Source organism: Phyllobates terribilis, unplaced genomic scaffold, assembly GCF_046119375.1.
Source record: "Phyllobates terribilis strain yellow unplaced genomic scaffold, ASM4611937v1 Scaffold_9__5_contigs__length_417890890, whole genome shotgun sequence".
NCBI classification, from domain to species: Eukaryota; Metazoa; Chordata; class Amphibia; order Anura; family Dendrobatidae; genus Phyllobates; species Phyllobates terribilis.
In genome coordinates, this window is record NW_027362769.1 from 330,089,671 (window position 1) to 330,111,457 (window position 21,787).

At 47.8% G+C, this 21,787-nt stretch overlaps 1 protein-coding gene across 2 annotated transcripts in view; it reads left to right on the plus strand.

Moving 5' to 3' along the window:
• The window catches only part of DNAH3 (dynein axonemal heavy chain 3), a 487,274-nt gene that overhangs the window by 153,456 nt on the left and 312,031 nt on the right, over nt 1-21,787 (plus strand). For both annotated transcript variants that reach the window (XM_073647962.1, XM_073647963.1), the window contains exon 15: nt 8,880-9,003. In XM_073647962.1, the coding sequence (XP_073504063.1) occupies nt 8,880-9,003 (124 nt within the window). The remainder of the gene's footprint in view (nt 1-8,879; nt 9,004-21,787) is intronic.

A 21,787-nucleotide genomic window follows, 5' to 3' on the forward strand; every position in this document is an offset into this window, starting at 1 on the left:
CATCTTCGTAACTAGGATGCTTCCTTCCATCGGGCCATCCACAGCAACCGAAGAAGTGGGCGAGGTACCAGGAACAGGACACAGGAAAGTCTCTCTCCACTTATTAGTATCGGGTAGCACCCCAAAGGATTCACGGGACAACTGGAGATCCTCCACCGGGTTGGAGGGGTGCAGAGACTCGGGGGAAACCACCGCCTTGACGTGCACTTTGCCAAGCTTACTGGATGAAGTGGGCGAAGTACCAGGTACAGTGTGCAGAAAAGTCTCTTTCCATTTGTTATCATCGGGAAGTACCCCAAAGGATTCACGGGACAACTGGAGGTCCTCCACCAGGTTGGAGGGGTGCAGAGACTCAGGGTTAACCACCGCTGTGACGTACACTTTGCCAAGCTTACTGGATGAAGTGGGCGAAGTACCAGGTACAGGGTGCAGGAAAGTCTTTCTCCATTTGTTATCAGGTAGCACCCCGGAGGATTCAGGAGACAACTGGAAGTCCTCCCCCTGGTTGGAGGGGTGCAGAGACTCGGGGGTAACCACTGCCTTGACGTACACTTTGCCAAGCTTACTGGCTGAAATGGGCGAAGTACCAGGTACAGGGTGCAGGAAAGTCTTTCTCCATTTGTTATCAGATAGCACCCAAGAGGATTCAGGAGGCAACTGGAGGTCCTCCACCTGGTTGGAGGGGTGCAGAGACTTGGAGGTAGCCACTGCCTTGCTGGACTTATTGCCAGATTTGTTAGAGATGGAGGATCCTTGCTTAGGGACCAACCTCAGTCTGGTTTCTGATATGACACGTCTGCGAGGCGGGACAGTGCCTAAATCCAGATCATTGGTACACTCGTCGAGACTGTGTGGGGACAATGCCTCCGCTTCCCTTCCTTCGGAGACTTCAGCGCACAGCGAGTCAGCGACTAGCAGATCTGAAGAAGAAGAAGAAACTGCTGACTGTCCTGCAGATATGGGGACTGGACACCCCTTGCACCCCAGCAGTCCCCCAGGAAACACCATGTAGGATCTCCAGACCTGAGCGGGCACTAGATCTCTCGGCTCTGGACGACCTGTGGGTAAACCAGACAGCACCTGGAATGTGAACTTCTTCATGTGTAATGCTCCAATCTGGAGCTTAATTTGTACAGACATATTTTGACTGTTTCTGAGTAGGGCTCGTCATTCCGCTGACAATGCCCAAACCGGCTTCTGGAGTTGTCGGACGGGAATCAAACACCGACTCTTCAAGACCGAAACTTCCGGTTAATCCGAGGCCTTCACTTGCCACGGAGACAGTGATGGTCATCTGTGGAGAGGAAACACTAACGCCAAGGGCAGCCTCTCCTACGGCCTAATGTCTTGGAATTCTCCAACCTTCGCTGGACAAAGACCGTCAGGGGGTCCCAAACAACCGCAGCGGGACCGCAATCCGATTTTGTGACTGAGTTCTGGCCTCTGCTTTGCCTGACGAACATAGTCATCCTTCATGGATTCTGTGCGGAGAGCTGCCTCTACAACCTGGGGAACAGGAGGTCTTTGGGAGGACAGAACCTGGCGTGATGGTTTACCACTACGCCCTGCACGTCTGGACTGCCTCTTGAGGTTGGGAAGGAAAGTATTCTGTGGAGCATTGTCATCCTGTGTGGATTCTCTGTGGGCAGCAGTCTCTTCAGGCTGGAGAACTGGTAGGCTACCTACACACATTACCCATCGGATCTGCTCCGGGATACTGGAAGGGAAGCTTTAGCAGAAGCCTCGGGGTTAGGGTCATCGAAGACCATTAGAAAGGCCACCAGGAAGGCCTGCAGGTCAAAGACAATAGGATCCCATGCTTCCCATAGGGGAGTGATCCAATTCAAGGCATCACCCGCTAAATAGGACATCATGAATGCTACTTTCACCCGATCAGTGGGAAAATAGTGAGCATAAAATTTGAAATGCAGCATACATTGCTCCACAAACGCACAGCTTTGTTTTGAATCCCCATAGTACCGTGGTGGATCAGCAGGAACGAGTGCTGATTAGGGTTGAGCGAGTATGTTCTGTCCGAGTATGCTCGGGCCGAGCTCCTAGTATTTACAGCTGCTCGGTGATAAGGTTAAATCGCTCCGGTGTGCATGATTTGCAACTGTTTGACAGCTTTATTACATGTGAGGAATGTGTAAGAAATAGACATTCCTCACATGTAATTAAGCTGTCAAACAGTTGCAAATCATGCACACGGGAGCGATTTAACCTTATCACTGAGCAGCTATAAATACTCGGAGCTCGGCCCAAGCATACTCGGCGAAAGGGTTAATAGAACATACTCGCTCAACACTAGTGCTGATAGCTCCATTTGGGCTGGTGCGTAAATCGCCTGGACCTCAGCTTGAGAAAAAAATTTTATTTTTTTTCTTGGTGCACGTGTTCGCCAGACAAGGATTCAAATGTCTGAGAGTGAAGGGCCGTGGGGCTCAACGGGAACCATGGCCTGAGCAAACTGTTACGCTCGCGCTCGGACTGACTGGCGTGAGCGTGATTAGTGATCCCACTGGACCATGAACCGAGGAGTGCCTGGAGGGGCGTAACTAAGTATCAACCCGGTCCGACCAAGGTAGCACGGCGGCTCAGTCGACTCCGTGAACCAGGGAGGAACCGAGCAGAGGGACCAGGTGCTACTCCAGGTCAGACCCCGGTCACAGCTGTTGACCCACACCGGGAAACAGACTAGAAGTCAGAGATACAGGTAGCGTCCCTGTGTACTCAGCCCCCAGGGTGGCAGAACAGACTAGATACAGGACAGGACCTGGCAACTCAGTTGCAAAAGACAAACTGAGTGAAAGTGTTGCTCAGGCACCTCCTACTGGGTGGAGGGGGTTTATGTATCCAGTGACTCACAGCAATAGGCTGGGGATGCATTAGGACTGTGCACACAGTAGCTATAAGAAACAAGCAGAAAGCCGCGCCTATGCCCTTAGCAATCAGACAAGAGACATGGACACAGCAGGTACTGGAGCAAAGAGTGCAACATGGACTGACAGGTAAGATTGCGGTCTTGCATGGTGGGAGGTGGTGCACCATGCAAGCACGCCGCCAGGGATGTTTACAATATCCATATGAATTGTATATATCCAAATTGGTCTCATGTTCCAACTAATTAGCTACTTTATTATAGGCTTATATACAGTATAAGAAGTCTAGATAAAAAGTTATAAAAATACAGTATATTACAGAAAATTATTAAAGAGACATTGCTAAAAATAATATAAGCCTACAAATTTTGTATTCATCCATACCTCATAAATATATAAGACAACGATAGCACGCACTATTAAAAAAAAGAGCCTTAATAGTAGTTATCATATATTATATCTAATTGCCTTTCATGCTAAATACATATCTATGCCCCTTATAAACACATGTATAACACATATATATATACTTCATACATATGTCAAAATATATATATACTGTGGTAAAGTGACTTGCTCGGCTCTCCAGATGCAGATGACTCGCCCCCTGGGCCGCGTTTGCGCACGCGTGTGGGTTACCCGGCACCAGGTCTCTGGGGGGTTGTAGTCTCTGTGGCGGCGACCCGGTCCCGTGGCTCAGGGTGGTCAAACCAGTGGCAGTCTATTTGTAAGCTTTGGATTAATTGTCCGACTACGCCACCCGTGGATTGCGGTCAGTGCGAACCGCCGCTGCAAGGCAGACCGCTGGGGCTGATGGTGTGTGCAGCTGAGGTAGTGTGACTCCCCACGGGAAGAGTGCAGCCCCAGGGCAGTGTAGTAGATGATGGTGCACGGGCGTCCCAGCACTAGTAGTGCTGGTGCGGCGATGAAGCACAGAGACATGGGGTTGCAGTTCAAGTTCTTTACTCACAGTTCTTTATATTCCAAGTCACTCCGCCGACAATGACTGCCCGAGCCGTGCTGCGTCCACCAGATGCGGGGCTCGGTCACCCCCCCGGCAATTCCAGAGTGTGTCACAGGACTCCCTTCTATTCCTTTCTCTGGCCGTGCCCCACCTATGACACTACGTCTGTCCAGCTCCCGCGGGCCTTCTCTTGGGAGGGCTTCGTGCTCACCTCCCTGACCCTATGTGGTGTGCCTTTCTAGTAGGTGTACCGAGGGGTCGCACCAAGATATGATCACGACCGCCGGTTCTTGGCTGAGGATTAGTCGCCTCCACCAACTTGGGATCCGATACCCTGTTCTGCCAACCCGTCACCTGCAATCTCCTGGGCCTTTGGGGTTCCTTCTGCCCTCGTGTCTCTGGGCCTCTCTGGGTGTTCTGTTCCTTTCTTACTTTCCTTTCTGTATCTTTCCTCTCTGCTGTTTCTGGCCTCCACTCCAGGCCTGCCTCGTGGAGCTGGGCCCAGACTGAGCCACAGCTCCCTGTCAGTCCTCTCTGGCTGAACTCCTTCTCTCCTCCAACTCTCTGCACTGACTTCTTCTCTTTCAGTGCTGGCTGGGCCTCACAGGCTAAGCCCGCCTCCGAAGCAGAGCTCCACAGAGGCCCTGCTCTGTCACTTCCTCTCTCAGACTGAACACTGATCTAAGATGGTGCCCACCTTATATACTTCCCTCTCTGTGTATGAGCCCAGGTGACTTGCAACCAATGGGCTCCTACCTATGCCCAGAAACCCAACCCCTATCTGCTCCTACATCACTGGGTTTTCCTCCCCCTCCCCACTCCAGCCAGGGACAGATTCTGTCGTGCCTGCATTTCTGTCTAATGGGAGCACCGTTGAACTGTCCCTCGGAAATGGGGTGTATGTGATGCATGCCGCTAACTGAGTCCTGGTCCACACTCCATCCTTACCTGGGAGTGGAATACCACACCTCTGGCAGAGGTGCAATACCCCTGTAGCGGCCGAGCCCTCAGGGCGCTACATTCCCCCCCGGTAAACCACAGCACGTCCTTGGGCTAGAAAAGAGCAAAGACAATTCAAAAACATGCAATACTTTTTCAAAACTTTTCACATTAGAAACCGGCCGGCATTATTCAACTTCCCTTTATGGCAAACACTTTCTCTTTACTAGACATTATACTGCACTTTTAATATTGCTGGAACTCTTTTGTCATATAACATTTTCTAGCAGCATATAAAACTATTCAGTATATCAAACTTTTTCAGGTAAAACATTTTTTTTTTTTTTTGTAGATTCTCTTCTTCACTGGCCACTGTGCAACTTGCGACCAGGTGTCCATTTTTCTATTAGGGGAATGGCTGCTCTCAGTCGTCAGCCAGGTAGGGAAGAGGGATGGCTGCTCTCAGTCCTCAGCCAGGTAACAGTTCGATCGGGATCAACTTTGTATCAGACAAACAGTTCCTTTTACCCTGACGGGCAACTATGTACACAGGTACTCTGCCACTCACTAGTAGCGGTATCCTCCTGATGCTCCTTCCTCATATTGATCTTCAGACCCGTCTGGGTCCTCTGAAGTGTGACTCTCTGCGCCCACCCGGTGGATGTTGAGGGCATACCAGCCCCTTGCGCCGCGGTGCAGTGGGCCTTGCGGCGGGGCCTGGAGAGGGCCGCTGTTGATGACGCTCGGGGTCAGAGGGCGCGGGCTGGTGGTGGCAACGCCCAGGGCTGGAGGGCTCGGCTGCAGGGCTTGTTGCGGGGTCTGGAGCAGGTCGTTGTCTGCAGCGCCCAGGATCGGCGGCTCCACCAGGGGGCCCGGGAGCAGGCTGACGCTGGCAGCGTCCGGGACAGGGAGACTCCTCTTACCTGCTCCCACGACCGCTCCTGCGTCACGCGTCTTCTCCTGGCGCTGGTCGGGACCCGCGACGGCTGGGGCACTGCCGATGCTGGGCAGCTTAGTCTGCTGCCGGTCCGCCATCTTGCTCTCCTTTCCTGATGTCTTCCTCCCCCCGGTTAACCGTGGCCTACCTTCCGGCGATCCTCTTCTATAGGCCGCGGCTCCGCTCGCGATGGTCTGCGTTGAGGACCTGGCGTCGCGCGCTGCTGACGTCAGCGCTCGCTGGACTCCTTCCAGGACCTTGTGTGGCGTCAGCGCTTGGGGTGGAGCTTTGGACTTCGCGCGTTTTTGACGTCCACGCCCCTCTTCTTCCCGCGCGGCGTCCTGAAGATGGCGTCCAATGGCGGGAAAACGGCTGAAGATGGTGGGAAACTGCTCCGGATGGCGGGGAACCTCTCTCAGGTAAGTGCAAAGTCTTTTTCAGACACGCAATACCCGTTTGTGGCGGGTTGGTAACGATCCTGCCGACTACGCCAAAAGTTGACTCGCCCCCTGGGCCGCGTTTGCGCACGCGTGTGGGTTACCCGAAACCAGGTCTCTGGGGGGTTGTAGTCTCCGTGGCGGCGACCCGGTCCCGTGGCTCAGGGTGGTCAAACCAGTGGCAGTCTATTTGTAAGCTTTGGGTTAATTGTCCGACTACGCCACCCGTGGATTGCGGTTAGTGCGAACCGCCGCTGCAAGGCAGACCGCTGGGGCTGATGGTGTGTGCAGCTGAGGTAGTGTGACTCCCCACGGGAAGAGTGCAGCCCCAGGGCAGTGTAGTAGATGATGGTGCACGGGCGTCCCAGCACTAGTAGTGCTGGTGCGGCGATGAAGCACAGAGACGTAGGGTTGCAGTTCAAGTTCTTTACTCACAGTTCTTTATATTCCAAGTCACTCCGCCGACAATGATTGCCCGAGCCGTGCTGCGTCCACCAGATGCGGGGCTCGGTCAACCCACAGGCAATTCCAGAGTGTGTCACAGGACTCCCTTCTATTCCTTTCTCTGGCCGTGCCCCACCAGTGACACTACGTCTGTCCAGCTCCCACGGGCCTTCTCTTGGGAGGGCTTCGTGCTCACCTCCCTGACCCTATGTGGTATGCCTTTCTAGTAGGTGTAGCGAGGGGTCGCACCAAGATATGATCACGACCGCCGGTTCTTGGCTGAGGATTAGTCGCTTCCACCAATTTGGGATCCGATACCCTGTTCTGCCAACCCGTCACCCGCAATCTCCTGGGCCTTTGGGGTTCCTTCTGCCCTCGTGTCTCTGGGCCTCTCTGGGTGTTCTGTTCCTTTCTTCCTTTCCTTTCTGTATCTGTCCTCTCTGCTGGTTCTAGCCTCCACTCCAGGCCTGGCTCTGGGGCTGGGCCCAGACTGAGCCACAGCTCCCTGTCAGCCCTCTCTGGCTGAACTCCTTCTCTCCTCCAACTCTCTGCACTGACTTCTTCTCTTTCAGTGCTGGCTGGGCCTCACAGGCTAGGCCCGCCTCCGGAGCAGAGCTCCACAAAGGCCCTGCTCTGTCACTTCCTCTCTCAGACTGAACACTGATCTAAGATGGTGCCCACCTTTTATACCTCCCTCTCTGTGTATGAGCCCAGGTGACTTGCATCCAATGGGCTCCTACCTATGCCCAGAAACCCAACCCCTATCTGCTCCTACATCACTGGGTTTTCCTCCCCCCTCCCCACTCCAGCCAGGGACAGATTCTGTCGTGCCTGCATTTCTGTCTAATGGGAGCACCGTTGAACTGTCCCTCGGAAATGGGGTGTATGTGATGCATGCAGCTAACTGAGTCCTGGTCCACACTCCATCCTTACCTGGGAGTGGAATACCACACCTCTGGCAGAGGTGCAATACCCCTGTAGCGGCCGAGCCCTCGGGGCGCTACACAGACACAGGACACACGGTTCGGGTAAACTTCCTGCTGGTTTATTCTGTGGGATAAACTCCAGCAGTGTCCCATAAAAATAAACAGACTGTCTCGGGGTTAATGGGAAAAAAAAAGATAAGGTATGACAGTAAGCGACGCTCTGCCAGCTGCAGGTAGCACAGTGAAGTCTTTAGCAACACCAGTCCTCCGGTGTTGCTTTCTGGTTTCACCCAAACACAACCTGGAGACTTCACTCTCCAGACCACACACTCCAGAGAAACAAAACTGACTGAGCATTTAACCCTGCTCAGCCACACCCTGAGGGGAGGTAGGACAATGACTTCCCTCCCATCTCTAAGTCATTCCCATAAAATCACACCTTTAAAAGAGTTAACCCCCAGCATATAACATGCTGGCAGAAAGTTTATTGGTTTTAGTTCACACAGGCTAGCAACCTGTGCGACACATACCTCCCCTCATATATTATACCAGTGACTCTGTCACAATATATACAGTACATATATATTTAGATACTTCATGTATACATACACTGTATATATAGTACTGTACTTCCTTGCGTTAATTTGTTTGCTTCAATCTCGAATCCCAGACTGAAAGTGATGTTTTAACCACTTAGTTCATGCTCTTTTATAAGATGCTTTGAACTGCTGCTCTAGGAAGAATCTGTACTCATATACTATTTACAAACATTCTCCCTGTGAGAGCTCTCTGCTCCTCACCCCCTTGCTCACACAAGGAGAATGTTTGTAAATAATGTTTTGTGTAGGGAATGGGATTCTTCCTAGAACAGCTGTTCAAAGTAGCTTCTTAAAGACCATGAAGTAGGTAGATAAAACAACACTTTCAGCATAGAGTTTGAGTGAAAAGTAATATAAGATATAGGAGAGTATTACAAAGATTCATAACTTTGCAGAGCTGATCAATAATTAATAAGAAGAAGAAGTTCACTACTTATTTTTAGGAAACAAATAATGACAGCTGTGATGGTTCCCACAGAGGCTTTAAGCCTGATTCCCCTGACTCTTAAATGGGGAATATACCTAGTTATAACATGATTTATCAATATATCCTCAACACCTTGACAATACGTGACTCTAGAACCTAAGTTTGCTGTTGATGCTTTGACTGAGGGAGAAGGGAATAATGTTCTGTAATATTTTTTTATTTCTTTTGAAACTTATGTTCAGATTTATTTTATCTTGTTTCTTTGTTTTTTCTTTTTTACAGTATTATTTTATATATGTGTAATTACTACTTTATTTCTGGCAGATGATGACTTGAAGTTAAACAGCACAGTATTCCATTGGCCGGAGCAGATAGAAACAGTCTTTGAAGTCAACAACAACCGTTTAATGGCCAGGAGAGATCAAGCTGAAGCTGAACTTCGGAAAAGGTACAAATTATCAAAACCTTTATTTTCATAATCAAAGGTGCAATGGAGGTAAGAAACAAGGCTTCTGTTACTGCCATGGGGAGTACATAGAGATGAGAAATATGGAAATATAGAAAGGTAGAGTTGGAAGGGACCTCCAGGGTCATCGTGTCCAACCCCCTGCTTAATGCAGGATTCACTAAATAATCTCGGACAACCTCTGTGTGAAGACTTCCATTGAAGGAGAACTCACCACCTCTCGTGGCCGCCTGTTCCACTCATTGATCACCCTCACTGTCATAAAGTTTTTTCTAATATCTAATCTGTATCTTCTCCCATTCAGTTTCATCCCATAGCTTCTAGTCTTTCTGGTGCCCCATAGAAAAGATCAATGTTTCTCCTTGTGGAGAGTGACATGCCATGGTAAGGAGACTTATAGGCCATTCCCAGAAAAGCATTGTTTGGCCTATAAGTCTCCTAACCCAGGCATGTCAGGCATGTCGCTCTCCTAAGGAAGAAACGTTACCCCTTAGACTTTAATCAGAGGCCTCTCATTCAGATAAATCAGATTTCATGCTTTGCACTTTGGAGGGGTAACCCACCGAAACATGTGTCTGCAAATTGAGATTCTGGTTTGGTTTTTAGCCTAAGTCATATGGCTTGTTAAAGGGTCGATATTGACTTTTAGGATTGCTACTTCCAATAGGTGGCACAAATCCTCTTCCTCTCTGCAGAGGTATTTTCCATATAGAAAAGATTTACATGCACCCCTCCTAATATTTTGCCCTCATTATCTTTTTTTCTATGATCCCTGGGTTCATCCCCCACACTTCTGTTGACTAACATGGTAGGGTCGGTGAGTGGAAACATTATTGTATTAATCACCTAGTAACATATTGGATGCAGCCAACCTGAATTAGGCCTCACTAGTAGCTGAATTAATGCATGACTCCCTCAGTCTGCATCTTCGGACTGATGCAAAAGTAAAAAATACATGATGAAATTGATTAAAGTGTAGTTAGAAATTAACGTTTTACCCTGGGCCAAGTATACTTGCTGCATCACAGCCCAAATTTTTGGCAATTTTACATGTTAAAGCAAAAATATGCATTTTTGTACTTGCGCTTTCCCCATGTAGGTTTGGGTTGACTCTATGACTCGGACCATTTCTTATAGACTCTACCCAATGAAATGTGTTGCTGGTGAAATAAGTTACAAAAAGAAGGTGAAATGCTTTTGTTAAATGTATATAACTGAAAATATGTGTTAGTATTAAAATGTACAGTGTACAAAGAGAATTGAGGTCCTAATAGAGAAATTAAAAAAAAATCAATATGGCCGGGTACGATCTGATACTGATGTGAATTCCCAGGGGTCCCTATTTCTTCCATGATTGTCACCTATATGCAGCTATTGATTCTAGAAGAGACAATGGAGACTGTAGAGGAACTTTACAGTTGTATGTTTTGGCACATGAAAAATAAACTTTACGATTTGCAGTTTTTTAACAATATTAGGTCAGGTTCAGTTGGCCATATTTCACAATGTCTCCAGAACGTCTTTTGATCCAGGGTCTTTGAAAAAATGTGTCTTTTCCCACAATACTATAAAATAAGATTTCAACTTTTGTTAACCTGTATGTACTGCACGGGAGTGCACTAGAGAAGAAGCTAGACAGAAGTAGCTCTACTTCCCTACATTTGGCCAATTTGCCGTAAGCATAGAAAGTATTGTTGTATATGTTAATTATAGAGAAAATGTAAAAATTAATGTTAGTCAAGTTAGTAGGTCAAAGTAGTTGGTTACAATAAGAAAGGTGACAGACTACCACATCCTGATTCCTGCCATTTGCAGTAAATGGAATGGGAAATATGCACATAGAAGTAGGAGTATTTAGTCTTTTAATGCTCTACTTTCACATGAGGTTGTCCCATCCTCTTTACCACTGGGAAGTAAGAACTCTTACAGGACTTCTCTCCCAGAGGAACAACTTTGTAAGTTAGCAAGGAGATAGGAAATTGTCCCGGATGGAGTGAGGAAGGAAACAAAGACCAGGCTCTTCTGTCCTGGCTGGAAAAACTCAAGACCAAAATGGGGAGCCCATTTTAAAAGGGTTGCCTACTACTTCTTAAATGCTGTACTCTCCCAGGTAAAATAAAAGAAAAAACCTTATTGTCACGATTCCTCCTATCTGAGTGTCTGGACACAGTGAATGACAATCCTACCGTCCAATCTAGGACAGGGACGTGCTGAGTTGTCAGTATGGTGATTGACAGCTCAGTCATCCAATTGGATGCTGGGGCGTGCTGAGCTGTCAGTGTATTGAGTTACAATTTAGTCCTCCAATCAGGACCAGGGTGTGTCGGGGCTTCATCCATTTGTCTCCTGTTTGGAGTAATTACCTGGCTTTTTAGCCTGCTCTTTGCCTTAGATTGCTGCTAATTGTAGCTTTGCTCAAGAGGTGTGTTTGTTCTGTGCTCCTAGTCTTGTATTCTGATCTTTGCTGCTCAACCTTGGATTTGCCTTGACCATCCGTTTGCCTAGCCCTTTTGTTGTGATCTGCTACCTTCTTGGAGCTCTGATCTCGGACTGTGACCTGACTTCGCCTTTGTCTCACCCCTCTGTCTATGACGTACCCTACTGACTTTTGATCTCGGACGTCTTGACTACCCAGCCTCACGGCTTGTCCGTCAGATTTATACTCACCTCCCTTATTGGCATAATTCCAACAATGTTGACGCTGGGTCTCTCGGCGCTCTTGGGATATTATTTCATAATTGTTGCACCAAGTCAGAGGCCACTAATGGTCTGCTTTTCTCACACTTCCCTCTGACAAAACTCTGACTAGTGATGAGCAGTCTGGCTCTTTTGGTAATCTGGATCATTTGGCTCCACTCATCAAAAAGAGCCGTCTCTTTTGGATCCCATAAAGGGATCGTACAGTGAACACATATTTATGGAAATTCACCCCAGTTCGATGCAGTTGAAACCCCACATAGGCATCCAGTTACATCAGCAGCCAAATATTGTCATTTTACATTCACGAGAGCCATTCAGCAACCCCCAATGAGGTGCCAGCCCCCATCATTCACTGAAGAATGGACGCCAACGACCCATCGCTAACTGGGATGTCTAGGAGAGCTGTGAGCGCTGAAACCCATTAATGGCCGCTGCAATGACGACATTGCTGGAACGGTGCCAGTCTGGGAGGTGAGTATATGTTTTTTTTTATTTACTCAGGGGACAGTAGTATTTAAGAAGGGGTTCACATGTAGTGGACAACCCCTGTAATATTTCCTATGAGCCCCAACCCTATGCTTTCAATGAAAAAGAATCAGAAGTAGTGTACATTTTAGTCTTTGCAGACGTGGGTTGACTCTTCTAATGACATTTCTTTGCCAAAAACGTGATTGGGTCAAGTAACATAGTATAGAATTGGTTGCATCTTCAGTGCTTGAGATTGGGAAATTATCTTGCGTAGGACCAAGGTCGGGGGGCATATATTGCACTCTATTAATGACTGACAGTAGATATATTTTACTCAGGGACTCAATTTCAAACAGTTCAGAATATTTAATTATGTTCTTATATATAAATCCCTGCAGAATATAGCCTGGCTGTATAAAGGACTGATTATAAGTAAATCCATGAGAATAAGACCAGGGGATTATATGGATTTTCCGATATCTTTCACTCTATGATACAATTCTTGTAGGAGTATTGATGATAAAATAGGCCGGATGGGGTAGGGAGGATGACAAGCCACAGAATGTTTCTCTAACTCTAATATACCACACTTGTTAACATTGATATGTCAAGGAATCCCATTGTGAATAGACGCCTCTTCAGTGTCTGTAACTCTGAAGCCTTCCTGCCAGCAATCTAAGGGATTGTATTATTTTTACCGGTTGAATAACTGTGCGATAGTACCGACAAGTAATTGAAAGCAAAAACCTTGGTATTTGTCCAAAAAAAAGGATTGCATCAATTACTTTTCTATTTTTTTTCTACTCTGTACCTGTATTTGTGAACCCTAGGGGTCTCGTGATTAATATGGTACGGTTGGCGGAGTAGAAAAGGAGACGAGAATATACCGTTACGAACGTGTCGGCTGTAAACCAGGCACAGCGGTACACCGTACTTTGTCAAGTAAGACTATAGTAATGAGATAAAGTTGTGGAGGAGGCGGACGATTTTATTTTTCTTCTTTGTTTGGCTTCAATAAATCTAAATTAAAAAGAAGAGTTATTCAGTCTTAGTTCAAGAATATTACCGTTTTGTGTATACAGCTCGGATGCAGCCCTATGGGCACCAGGTTGATGCAGCTGTTTCTGTATTATGTTTCCATGGTCATGTATTTTACTGCATATAATATATCTGTAACAAGACTCTTTAGCTTCATCTAATCACGGAAATCACAGCCAGCACTGCCATGTCAGTCCCACTACGTACACTGACATGGCAGCGCAGGCAGTGATATCTATGATTAGATACAGCTAAAAAGTCTTGTAGGCACATATCCTCTTTGAAATAAGACTATTAAGAGGATCTTAAAGGGAATCTGTCAGCAGGTTTTTGCTATGTGATCTGAAGGCAGCATGAGGTAGGGGCTGAGACGCTGATTTCAGTGATGTATCACTTATTAGGCTGTGTGCTGTTGTTTCGATACAATGAGTGTTTTATCAGCAGGAGATTATCACCACCCAGACTGGTGTCCATGTGAGACCTGGTCCAACTCCACCCCCAGCGCTGATTAGCAGCTTACTGTCAATACACAATTGTACACAGAGAACCTGGTGTGGGTGGGGTTAGCTTTCTGAGCTCTTTTAAATTCTACATCTAAAAACTCTGATTGTATCACAGCTGCTGCACCCAGTAAACTAAGTGATACATCGCTGGAATCAGGGTCTCATTCCCTACATTATGCTGCTCTCAGATGAGGTGGCAAAACCTGGTGACAGATTCCCTTTAAGAGTTTTTTTCACAGTAGATTTTAGTGCAGAACTGGTGCCAAAAAGCTCCATGTGAACATACCTTTAGAGAGCAATGGAGAGGAGACTTAAAAACACTGAATAAGTTGTTGGGCGAAGGTGAGAATCAAAACACATGCTTCACGTAGAGCATCTGCTGAGTTCTGAGCTTGTAGGTCCACAAACAGTCATGTAGCAAAGCTGACAGCTGAACAGAGATCGAACAGAGATCGCAGTCTCCTGCTTCACTCAACTAGATGGTGATATGTGAACACTATATGGGAGTATTATTGACTTTACATAGCAGTTATGCATGGGCAAAATAAGAGAGCTATGAAGCCTCTATATGGCGACTGTGCCCCTTTTAAACACGTATACTCACCTTACGTGCTGGCGCCGTTCTGGTGTTGTCGGCACTCGCGTTCCTGGGGCTCACGTGAGGTTGTTATGTCACTTAAGTCCTGCGCCCATTCAGCACTGTCCCTTCGGACGTATCAAACATCATCAGATTGAGAAGGCGTTGTCCGAGTAGTGGACAACCCCTTTAATTGCTTATGCTTATAAATGGATGTAAAAAAAATGGACATGTGGATGACACACAGATGTCATATGTATGGAATATGGAAGAATCGTAAATTTTGTATGGATGATAAATCGGACTGGTTTTCATATGATCATCTGAACCCAGCCTAGTGCACATTTTAATCTCACAGAAAAAACTTTATAGCGGATTATATGGCCATTCTGTCATAGATTTATAAAGTAAGTACATCAGCCACATGCAAACTAGCCTGGAAGAACATTAAAGGGGTTGTCCAACCTTAGGCTACAAGTCTCCAGTCACTCTATGTGATGGCTGATTTGTGAATCTTCACCTGCGCCAGGAGTGGGGGGCATTTGACAGCAAATATGTGATTTGCATACATGCTGTCATGTGCCAACTAGATGGACATGACCTTTCCCAATGCAAGTGTATTGAGCAAGGCCGGACACGTCTAGTTGGCCTGTGGCTGTAATAATACATATCGCATATCGCTGGCAACGGAGAATCCTCAAAACACACAGTGCGATCAATGTGAGGATTCACAAGCCTGCAGTCATATAGAGTGACTGCAGGCCAGGCCTGTAGCCTGAGGCCCGACAACCCCTTTAAGGCATGTGGATCTACACCGAGTGCCTCAACATGCTCTACCTTGTATGTGGCTTCACAGTTTTATTTCTCAGCGCTGGCACATCAGATTACTACAAAACCAGCATCATTTTTATTGTCCTATAATCCTATACAGCGAAACCACTTATTCCAATGGTAAAATCCTTCTGACAGGTTCCCTTTAAATGTAACACAGGATATAACAACAAAATAATTTGATAGAAATATAGCTTAATGTCTGGTAATAGGAGCGTGACATTGCCTAGCCGTCTATGGATCCAGCTCTTCTGTAGAGCCTCTTTACAGGTGGATAATCAGAAATCCTTGATGCATTACTGATCTTTATTAACCAATAAAGCCACTAACCGTATGGCTAATTGATCATTTCATAAGCCTGTAAAGACCTATTTTTCCATGAATTCTTATACAGTTATGACTAATGTTGAACATTCCGATACTGAAATATCTGGTATCGGCCGATATTCGCAGTATCGGAATTCCGATACTTAATTCCGATACTTTTACAATATCGAATACCGGAATCGGAAGTTCCCATAATGCCTGCGCTCTGCAGTGTCTCTGAAGGATGACAAGCTGGATGGCAGCGCTCGGCTGCGATCCAGCCTGTCATCAGAATGCCATCTCAGCGTGAGAGAATTCTCCTGATTGTTCAAAAGCCGGCTGGCGGTAAAAAGCCGCCGGCTTTTAAACAATCACACAGCCCCATACTGCTTCACCGCAGCCTCCCACCCCGATCCTCCGCTCCCCTCGCCACCTCCCATCCCGATCGTAAGTTAGGACCGGGCGGGGAGCACAGCACCAAGGAGCAGGGAGCGAAGGAGCCGTTCTGTGCTGCGCTTTCCCGCCGGTTATTTCAAATGAACAGCTGAGGTATCAGGTGATGCCGATCAGCTGTTCATTTGAAGTCGCTGCGGTGCCCTCAGAGGGTTCATGTGAGTTCATGCTTCACTGCATTGCATGAACTCACATGAAGTTTCCCACGGCCGCACAGGTCAGCCTCACCTCCCAGACCATCAGACCGGTCATGATTGGTGTGTGTGGGTGTCTGTGCGGTGTGTGTGCGCGGGGTGTGCGCGGGTGTGTGCGTGCAGGCAGACATAGGCCGATGTGACACTACTACTCCCATCGGCCTATGTCTGTCCCCCGTCCACTCGTGCCAGCAGGATCAGCTTGATGGGAGCAGTAGTTCCCATCAGCCTGATCCTGCTATTTAAATTGCCCTTTAAACTGGCCCATATGTTATTTTGTCCCCCATAGTTTTCTATTTTTACCCCTATACATGTTTTATTTAAGCCCCCATATTTTTTTTGGGGGTTGTTGGTCCCCAATAAATTTTAAATACATTTCATTGGTGGCCAGTAGTTACCTAAAATAAATTAGTTTATACATTACCTGTCCCCGCCGATCGCCACCTAAAATAAAGTAAAAAATAAAAAAATACACCTATACTCACCTACACACCTAATTCCCCGAAGCCATCGATCTCCTGTAATAAAATATAAAATAATAAACCACAACCTTATCCTTACCCCTCCGTAGTAGTCCACGAGTGTCCCACGAAGATCTCCAGTTTAGAGCAGCCACATAGAATGTGACCGCTCTAAACCGCTGCCGCCGCTAGAATGACGGGGCCGTAAAGCAATTCCCACGGTACAGCAGTGCCGTAAAGGAGGTCTCCGGAGCTGCTCTGACTGAATGCACTCCGGTGACCTCAGTCAGTGGCTCCCGCTGCCGGGAGCGGACGTGTTCCCGGCAGTGTGAGCTTACAGCAGCAATGACAGCTGTCACATCTCCAGATGTGACAGCTGTGCATGGGAGATCAGCGCAGGAACGTGGACAGGTAACTATTTTTTTTTTAGTAAACTAAGAATTAAATAAAATGGTGTGTTTTATTTCAAATAAATTATTTTTTTCTGGGTGTAGTGTGTTTTTTATTTTTAACACTTTGTAGGTTAGTAATGGGGGTGTCTTATAGACGCCCATCATTACTAACCTGGGCTTCATGGCAGCTGGCGCTGACATGAACCCCACCACTATTACCCCCTGCCACCGCACCAGGGCAGCGTGGAAGAGCAAGGCTAAGTGCCAGAATTGGCGCATCCTATGGATGCGCTATTTCTGGGGCGGCTGACGGCTGGTGTTTCTAGCCTGGGAGGGGGCCAATATTCATGGCACCCTTCCTGGGCTATTAATATCAGCCCCCAGCTGTCTGCCTAGCCTTTGCTAGCTATTAAAATAGGGGGGACCCCACGTCATTTTTTTGGGGGGTCTCCCATTTTAATAGCTAGTAAAGAATAGGTATTCAGCTGGGGGATGATATTAGTAGCCTGGGAAGCTCCGTGGGTATTACCCCCTTGCCAGGCTTCAAACATCTGCCCCAGCCGTCTGCTTAACCTCCGCTAGAGACTAAAATTATGGGGGATCCCACGCCAATTTTATTTTTAATAAATCCTTTATTTTAACACTAAATGACACTTGAGGGGTTAATAAAGATGCAGTCCCTAAATTATTATTTATTTTTTAATTATTTTTTCCCAAAAATTTTGACGTGGGCTTCGCCATATTTTTGTATGCCAGCCAGGTACAGAATCCAGGAACGGGCTGCCCCCAACTCCCAGGTGCCTATTTGTACCTGGCCGGACACAACAATATAGGGAAGCCCTTTTTTTCTAAATTATTTCATGAAATAATTAAAAAAAAATTGACGTGGGGCTTCGCCCTGTTTTTGTGTCCAGCCAGGTACAACTAGGCAGCTGGGGGCTGGAATCCGCAGCGCAGGGAGAGCCAAGCTTTCTGGGCCCCACCCGCTGCAAATTGCAGTCCGCAGCCACCCCGGAAAATGGCGCGTTCATAGAAGCGCCATCTTCTGGCGCTGTACCCAACTCATCCAGGGCCCTGGTGCGGTGGCTCACTGGGTAATAAAGGGGTTAAGGCCAGCTTGGCTTTATCAGCTGGCCCTAAGCCCGAAATTCATGGGGTCATGCCAATATTAGACATGACCGCCATGAATTTCTAGTAAAGTATTTAAAAAAACCACAACACCCAGAATAAAGTCCTTTAATTGAAATAAACACACAATTCTTTATTGTTCTAAATTAAACCATACTTACCATCACGCTCATTCCAGCTGAAGCCAGCGATCTCCTGCAATAAAAGTAAAATAATAAACCAACATCATCCTTACCTTTCGATGGTTCCCAGGACGGCTCCAGCTCTGCTACATTCACATGACAGGCTGGACCGCAGCAGAATGCTGCCATCCAGCCTGTCATCCTGCAGACACTGAGAAGCGCAGGCATGCTTGCGCTCCTCAGTGTCTCTCTGTGACGGCATCCAGATGAGCCGAGTTCATGTCCAGTGAACTCAGCTCACCTCATGCACGTCACTGACAGCGTGGGAAAATTCTCGCGCTGAAGCGCTGAGTGCAGGAGAATTTTCCCACGCTGTCAGTGACGTGCATGAGGTGAGCCGAGTTCATTGGACATGAACTCGGCTCATCTGGATGCCGTCACAGAGAGACACTGAGGAGCGCAAGCATGCCTGCGCTTCTCAGTGTCTGCAGGATGACAGGCTGGATGGCAGCGTTCTGCTGCGGTCCAGCCTGTCATCTCGATGTAGCAGAGCTGAAGCTGTCGTGGGAACCATGGAAAGGTAAGGATGATGTTTATTATTTTTCTTTTATTGCAGGAGATCGTTGGCTTCAGCTGGAATGGGCGTGACGGTAAGTATGGTTTAATTTAGAACAATAAAGAATTGTGTGTTTATTTCAATTAAAGGACTTTTTTCTGGGTGTTGTGTTTTTTTTAACTTTGACTATGGGGTTAGTAATGGGGGTGTCTTATAGACTCCTCTCCATTACTAACCTGGGCTTGATGTCAGCTGGCATTATAAGCTGACATTAACCCCAGCCCTATTACCCCACTGCCACCGCTACAGGGCAGTGGGAAGAGCGAGGCTAAGTGCCAGAATTGTCTCATCCTATGGATGCGCCATTTCTGGGGCGGCTGACGGCTGGTGTTTCTAGCCTGGGAGGGGGCCAATATTCATGGCACCCTTCCTGGGCTATTAATATCAGCCCCCAGCTGTCTGCCTAGCCTTTGCTAGCTGTTAAATTAGGGGGGACCCCACGTCATTTTTTTGGGGGGTCCCCCATTTTAATAGCTAGTAAAGGGTAGGTATTCAGCTGGGGGCTGATATTAGTAGCCTGGGAAGCTCCGTGGGTATTACCCCCTTCCCAGGCTTCAAACATCTGCCCCAGCTGTCTGCTTAACCTCCGCTAGAGCCTAAAATTACGGGGAACACCACGCCAATTTTTTTTAAAATAAATCCTTTACACTAAATGACAAGTACAGTAATCAACACTATCACTGTACTTCATATATATGTGACTGACATGTTTCTATCTATCTCTATTCTTTCTGTTGTAATTTGTCGGGTACCGGTGTATGCCGCTGATGAATTGCCGGCTTTTCGCGTAATACATTCTACATTATTCTTAGTTGTTTTCCTTCATGTAGAATTAACCTACAAGGAAAGAAAGGGTTTATTTTCACTCCGATATTTGTGTCCCATTGACTTGCATTGGTTTCCGGTATCGGAATCGGCGATATCCGATACTTTTTGGGTATCAGTCCGATCCAATCCGATACGATATTTCCTGATATCGGAAGGTATCGCTCAACACTAGTTATGACATGTAATTTAACCTCATACCATTAAAAATGTACAGAAGGGGAGTAGGAGAGAAGACAAAATGTAACTATACATATATGATGGAGTTCACACTGATGTCGCGCTCTGCGGTGACAGTGTTCGTAGTTGTGTATTTTTGTAGCACAGCGAGGGCCTGATGCATCATTTTGCGATTTTTTTGGGTCTTCTGGTATTCACTGATGTTCTTTTGCGCCAAATTCATCGAGATGCCACACGCGGTTCATGAATTTGGTGCAAAAAATTGTTCCTAATTTTTGTCTTCAACTGTTTTTGCAACTTTTTTTGGAGCAAAAAGGGAACCTGACAGCTAATTTCTGCTACACGAACCACTTGAAGCATGAATCAGAGCCTGGCTTCATTTTTGCAGCCTGGTGTGTTTTTCTCTGAAAGGTTCTGACAGTTCAGAGAAAGTATAGCTTGAGGATTCGGCCGTGGACCATAGGCAATGGCGAGAATAGTCCAGCCCCTGGCTGTCTTCTCCCCGCGCTGCTAGAGGTGATTGACAGGTCTCTCTTGATGTACATGACGCGCCCCCTGGGCCAGTGTTGTTGGGGATACCCGGAGCCGGATCAGATGGGGGTTGTAGTCTCCGAGTGGCTGTGACCCGGTCCGTGCCCAGGGTGTCAAGCTCAGTGTGTGGCAGTCCTTACTGATGTTACTAAAGTTCTTTATGTCGACTACGCCACCCGTTGAATTGCGGTCACTACGGCCGCCGCTGCAGCAGGGTCCACTGAGGCTGATGATGTGAGTGCAGCTTAGGTGGTATAACCCCCAATGGGAGGGGTATAGCCTCAGGGGGTCAGGTGCAGAGGATGGTGGTTGTGGAAGTGCAGGGAAGATGGTAATGAGAGTCAGAGTCGGGTTGTGCAGTTCAGGGTTCTTTACTTACTGCTGTTCTTGTACCGGTCACTCCGGCCTTGAGTGACCACCCGAGCCGCGCTGCGTCCACCAGGTCCTGGACTCGGCCAACCCCCAAGTAGTTCTGGAGCGTGTTTCTGAGCTCCCTTTCTGTCCTGTCCTCGTCTCTGGCCTTCCCCACCAGGGATCCACCTATGTCCGGCTCCCTCGGGCCTCTTGTTGGCGAACCCTTGCCTCTGGGTTCCCTGACCCTATGCGTGGTCTGCCTTCCGGGTGGATTTGGTGGGTGGCCGTGGCAGATGCTGCCCACGGCCTCCGGTCTCTGGCTGAGGTATGCTGTAGCCCCCACCAGTTTGGGATCCGGTACCCTGTTGCCAACTCTTCACCCTGTGGTTGTATTTGGGCTCTCAGAGTTCCTTCTTTCTCCCCCTCTGGGTCTTTCGTTCTCTCCTCTCTCACTCTGGGCCTGGGGCTGCTCTGCTCCTCTGCTTTCTTCCACTGCTCTGCAAAAGGCTGACTTCTCACAGACTGACCGTGGCTGACTGACCCTGATCTTAGATGGTGCCCACCTTTTATACTCCCTCTATGTGTGAGCTCAGGTGACCAGCACCCAATGAGCTCCTAACCTTACCCAGGCTGCTCCCCCTATCTGCCCCTACACTACTGGGATGTACCACCCCCCTCCCACTCCAGCCAAGGACAGACTCGGTCGTACCTGCACATTTCTAAGTGGGAGTACCGTTGGTCTGCCCTCCGGAAATGGGATGTGTGTAGTGCATGCAGCCTTCTGAGCTCAGTTCCACACTCCATCCTTACCCGGGAGTGGAATATCACACCTCTGGGTTGAGGTGCAATACCCCTGTAGCAGCCGAATCCTCAGGGTGCTTCATACACATATAGGAGAGACCTGTCAATCAACCAGAGCGGAGCAGAGAGAATCCAGCCAGGGACCATAGCTGGAGATGAGACTAGTCTGTCTCCACCTCCGGCCTCTTCGAATCTCCAAGGTATACGCTCTCCGAAACACCGGAGCGTTTCAGACAAACTCTGATTGTTGCTGCCTGTGGTTTGGGGTGCATGAATCAGATGGCAG